Here is a 5959-nt window from a genome sequence, read left to right on the forward strand (position 1 = left end):
ATGAACTTGAAGTGGGCATACTTGTGCTTGTATATCTTTTGGCTCACTTGCAACTACCTTTAGTTGCAAAGACCTTTTGTTTGGTGATGCTTTGTGCAGGAAATTGTTGACAAATGTACCGAAGAAGCTCACCTTTGTATGAAAGTGAACCTCCTTATGGGTATCCACCCCATAGAAGAGAGTTTTGGTCACATCTTCCACCTCAAGCATGTGAACATCACCCCTATTACCCTTCTTTTACACATGATTATCCTTCTTATCCACCTATCTATCCATCTCCACCACCATACCATAATCAGTACTAATACTCATGCTCCACTCCTTACATGGATAACTATCCATCACCGTATGAGTACCCACCTCCACCATACCAATTCAAAAGAGCATATGCCACATATTCCTATGATTTTCATGATGCTCAATACACAAATGAACCCCCACCATACCCAAATGAACCATATAATCATTCATACTTTGAGGATCCATACTATGACAATCCCCCGCCACACTATCATAATGACATTGAATGCCTACAAATGAAGTTGCAAGAGCTTGTAAATGATGACAAGGAGGACATGGCTAACCTCAAAGTCGAAGTCATGAAGGACATTGAAGAAGATCTTATTGCCCTCCGAGAAGATACATTGCAAACATAGAAGAAAATGGAAGAACAATTGACATTCATGGTAGAAGAATTCTCAAGAGGAATCCAAGAGAAGGCCCATGCTAGTACCCTGGAGAGTGGTGAAACACTCCCGGAAATATCAAGGGCCAAAGATAATCCCATGCTAGACGAGACCCCGGTGCTTGAAGAGATCCCAATCCATCTATTGGAGAATGAAAATGGGTTAGAATGTGAAGATGAAAGTGATGAGGAAATTGAAATAGTATGGGAAGATGAAGAGCCAAGTGGTAAAACTCTTAACTCTAGTCTTGACAATACTTGTGCTCAATCTTGTGATGAAATTGCTTGTGATTCTTGTGATGATAATTGTCTTAGTTCTTTGGGGGATGATTATATTGATAATTGTGATAGTGAGTCTATGAATTCTAAAACGGTGAGTGGTAGTGTTGAGGGTGCCATAAGGTTTAGTGAAGTTGTCACTTTTGACAACAATTTTGAGGGGGAATTGGTTGAAAAGAAAGAAGGGATTGAGGAAGTGTTCACGCAACTAAGTGCTTTGAAGTATATAATTTTTGAGGGGGAAGGTGAGAAAAAAATGAGTTATGAATTGCAAAATCTTTTTGAGAGATTGAGCACAATCTCTAAGGTCGTTCTTGGGTTAATCTCTAGAATGATTGTGCTCGAGTTCGAGGGTGCCCGACACCTTTGGGCATATCTCAACTCAAAAGTGGATGGGACACATGGTGAGGTCCCAATCTCGATATGCTTTGTGGGATAGTTTTCTTTTTTTAAGTCTAGTCAAGGACGTTAAATGTGACGCTCTTGGGAGGCACCCCAAGCCTATCGTGTGAATATTGCTACTTTCTTTTATTTTTATTTTCGCGTTGATTTTTGTTTTGCTATTTTTGGTATTGTTTTTGAGCTAACATTGCAGGGAAAGTCACTAAGGAGCTTCAAATTTCAAACGGGAGTGAAATTTCAAAAGAAAAAAGAGAGAAGTTTGGAATCTGGACCGCGTACGAGACTGTGTACGCCCGTACGCAAGCTCGTACGTGACTCAGACCATGCGCGATTTGAGCCAGGATGCGTGGTGTGGCTCGTGGGAGCTCACTGGAAATAAAACACGCGTGTTCAGAATTCATCACGCGTGAACTAGAAGGCGTACGAGGTAGCGTACGACCGTACGCACCCGCGTACAGCGCCCAGGATTAAAACGCGAACAGCACTGCTATTTCGGCCAAAACATACTCCAAACTCACTTCTTTTTCTCCCAAACCTCTCCCAACTTCAATCTAAGGTAGTGAACGACCCAAGGTACGCCCGTACACAACAAATACACCAATACATCTTCAAGATACATACTTGTATCCATTCCAAACATCAATTCAAGGTATGAAATTCCATTTTCTTTTCAATTTGGGGATTTTTGCCCAATCTTTAAGGCTACGAATTTTTGATATATTATGCTAAAATTGATGTTGGAAATCATTATATACATGCTTGTCGATGATGTTAGTGCCTAGAAATTGAATTGCATTGTCTATTTTTGTTGAGAATCTTCATGTTCTAGTATGCACACTAGGTGTTTGTAAAAATGCTTCAATGAGAAATGTATGAACTTTGTGCCTTAATTTGATATGTTCTTTGCTCAAATGTTGCTAATGCTTAAATGTTATCCTTGAATTGTTGATTTTAGCCATGGCCTTGTAGAAAAAAAAATTGATTTTGAAAATTGTTGAACATTCTTGAAATTGAATTTGAAAAAAAAATGAGGAATGTTGTGAAGATTGGCTACTTGAAATATATTGCATGCTTGCTAAAAGTACATTTTGTTGAACTTGAAAAAAAGTATGAGATAGTGTTGTTACATAATTCCTCTTGTTGAATACTTGTTGCTTGATGCCTCTTGCTTTCAATGATAATTTTTTGTTCTTGTGGAAAATAATGAAATGCAAATACTTGATTTTCTTGGACTAATCTTTGTGGACCCATACATGTGAGTTGTTGTGTTATGTTGCAAAATTTTTGTTGTGTAGGAAAATGAGGAACTCAAGGTCCAATGCTTCAAAGAGAAGAAGAGAAACCGGGGAATCAAGTACACAAGCTCAGGGGGTTGGAGTTGAAGCCCCTGGGCCACAAGAAGAGTTAGTGGGCATTCAAGCGGGGGCCCGAAGACTAGACTTGAGCTCGGACACCTTAGCCAAATTGAATCATTGTAGGATCAAACCGATAGGCCGATGGAGCTACATCGATCTTCCTCTCATGGATTCGTTTGGGTGCCGAGAGGGTGTAGAAAGGCTCATGAGCCAACCGTATTGGAACCATTTATTCTCATGGAGAGACCATACCTTAGGGCCAGTAGTACATGAATTTGTAGCTAGTTTGAAGATTTCGGGACGGCCTAAGGACCTCACAAGTCCTACTATCCAGTTCCGAGTTTTCAACACTACTCACCATATATTGGTGAATACTTTGGGCCGCCTATTGGGCTTCTATACACAAGAAGAGCAGGAGGATGAGTGGTATCGGACCTTGCCACTTGAGTTTGAGGATGATAGTGTAACACCCCCAGATTTTCCATCATACTAAAAGGCATAATTAATCATAATTACTAATTTCCCAAAACGGAAGCGCATAAAATCCAGAGGTGCTACTCCACACCTAAGTTTATTACAACTTAGATGCTAAGGTAGTCTTTACATCTACTATCCTTATTAATACATACTATTACTGCCTTACATCCCAGTAATATACAACTCAAAAACCATAGTGATCTCTATCATCAAGAGTAGATCCATTTTCTCTTCTATCGCTCTCGGATATCAAGATCTATTCCATACCTGAAATTCATTTGGAAAACAGAATTAGCACATAGTGCTAAGTAATCCCTACTCCACCGTGTAAAATCATGGTTTTGGAAAATAGTTTTATTCTTTGTTTTCGAAAAACAGTTCATTTCACATGATAACCCATTTTCAACAAGATTTCTCATATAAGAGATATTCATTTCCTCATTATTGTTTCAAAGAAAATATGTGCCAATAATCACAATTTCCACCTGTATACACAATATCATACTCATAATCCTACCCATACTCATACTCGTACTCATAATCATATAAACATTTAAATAGAAATAACCAGCTTTTACCATAATAACGTTAAAGATATTCCGATTAACACCACAATTTCCTTCTCGTTTCCACCACCTCACTACAACCTAGTTATTCCAACTAGGGGAAGCAGATCTAGGACCTTTAGTGTGCACACCCCTTGTCGGGATTCCAAGCCCGCAGGTTAGTCACTAGCTCTAGTAACCCTGGATCTGTTTCTACAAGGTTACTCAACGTGGTTAACACCAATCACTTCAGGGCCCAATGTTTGTGACTCCATTGTGAATGTTAAAAGGAATAGTCTCCAACCTCACACCATAATTTCATTTTATCTCATTCTTTACTTTCTCACATAACACACTTTAAATAGTATAAACCTACCTTCGTGTATGGTGTTGTCTCTCAAAACATTTTGCTCAACACATTTCCCATCATCACACTACACATATGTATATATGCATTTAACATAACATTTTCCACATTTATGCATACTCACATAAAGTACACATACCGCACATATATACAGAGATACAACCTTTATTTAATTATACATATATACTCATATATGTACATATATATATATAGTTTAAACACACACACATCACACGTGTATATATATATATATATACTACACACATAAATATATACTACACGTATATACATAGGTTTCATATACATAATACCACCTCCTTATAAGAAAATTTCAGCATGGCGCAGTCTGAAAGATTGAGCCGGTAAAGATAGTTCCCGAACTCTTTTTCACTTGAAATTTTTATGGTAGAACCCTAACTCATAGTACTTGATGTCCATAAAAAGTTTTGGTCATTTTGGTTCACGAATTAACACAGAAAATTCCATTTTTACCCTTGGCAGTGTGCTGTCCGGAATTTTCTTCTCTCTGGACCAGTTTTGGAAAATAATTCGGAAACCATACTTATACTACTCCAAAAATTATGAAATTTTATATGTAGGTTCTACACTTATAAACCTACATGTATAAAAAAATATTTGATCAAAATACTTTACCGATTTTTCCCAGAAATTCTCGGAAGTTACAGCCAGAAATCTGTCTTAGTTTCTTGTCAATATTTTCACAAGTGTAATAATAATATTACACGTATATATGTATATATATAAGATTCTACATATTTATACAAGTCTTCTTCATATATTCACCACAACATATCATACCCATATCTACACATATACTCTTGCTATACCACAATCACACCAAATTTCATCTACTAAAATCTTTATATCCATACTTTATCAAGAAATTCATGAATATCATGGTGGAAAAAGGTTTTGGTAGACATAAAGATTACCTTATCTTCTTGAAAATGTTACTAACTTCCTCTAGATGCTCACTCTTCCACTTCCTTTGGTTCTTCTACACAATCCATAAATTATCCACAACATACATAATATTAGATCCTTGAGAACACTAACTATACTAAAATAATCAGTAAAATAGGATTTTCTTACCTCAAAATTTTCCTACAAATCCTAGGAAGTATATAACATCATAACCACATATTTTAAGAAAACTATACTTGGATTCAAGATCTAGGACGGAGGACAAAACTTTTGAACCGATTAAAATAGAAATTTACCGAACAAAGATGATCTTGATATGGAAAACCCTAGTTGTTGAAGCTTGAACTCAAGAATGAAGATGAAATATTCTCTCNGATTAAAATAGAAATTTACCGAACAAAGATGATCTTGATATGAAAAACCCTAGTTGTTGAAGCTTGAACTCAAGAATGAAGATGAAATATTCTCTCTTGTTTTCCTCTTGGAAATTTCGAATTTTTGAGGGGAAAATGGATAAAATTGAAGACTTAAGCTAGTTATATCAACTCTAAAATAATATAATAATAATACATGGTGAAAATTAGTGACATGTGTCACTTTCTAGTGGTAAGTAGAATAAATATCTTAGCTTATACTGACCGGGATTGAAACAGATGAATTCTCAGTAGAAAATAATCTAAATCCAAAAATTTTGAAACCAAAAATTTTATCTCAAACTAAACCTCAAAATTGGGCTAAGTTCGGTACACCGCGAAATTTAGCGATGTACGATCAAAATAAATTTTCGCTACTATGAGCTGATTTAACTAAATAGGAAATTCAAGAATAATAGTATGGTGTCTAATAATTCATTTCCTAGGACAAACGGGTCCGAACACAAGCTTCCAAAAATTTTACGGTTCGT

The 5959-nt window shown here is 36.4% G+C and overlaps 1 protein-coding gene across 1 annotated transcript in view; it reads right to left on the reverse strand.

Annotated features, from left to right (window-relative positions):
• Positions 1-1568: 1568 nt before the first annotated feature.
• LOC116001070 overlaps positions 1569-5959 on the reverse strand; it is an 8300-nt gene continuing 3909 nt past the window's right edge. Inside the window, exon 2 of the mRNA XM_031240970.1 lies at positions 1569-1576. Coding sequence (XP_031096830.1) covers positions 1569-1576 — 8 coding nt within the window. The remainder of the gene's footprint in view (positions 1577-5959) is intronic.

This window comes from Ipomoea triloba, chromosome 13, assembly GCF_003576645.1.
Source record: "Ipomoea triloba cultivar NCNSP0323 chromosome 13, ASM357664v1".
Classification (NCBI taxonomy): Eukaryota; Viridiplantae; Streptophyta; class Magnoliopsida; order Solanales; family Convolvulaceae; genus Ipomoea; species Ipomoea triloba.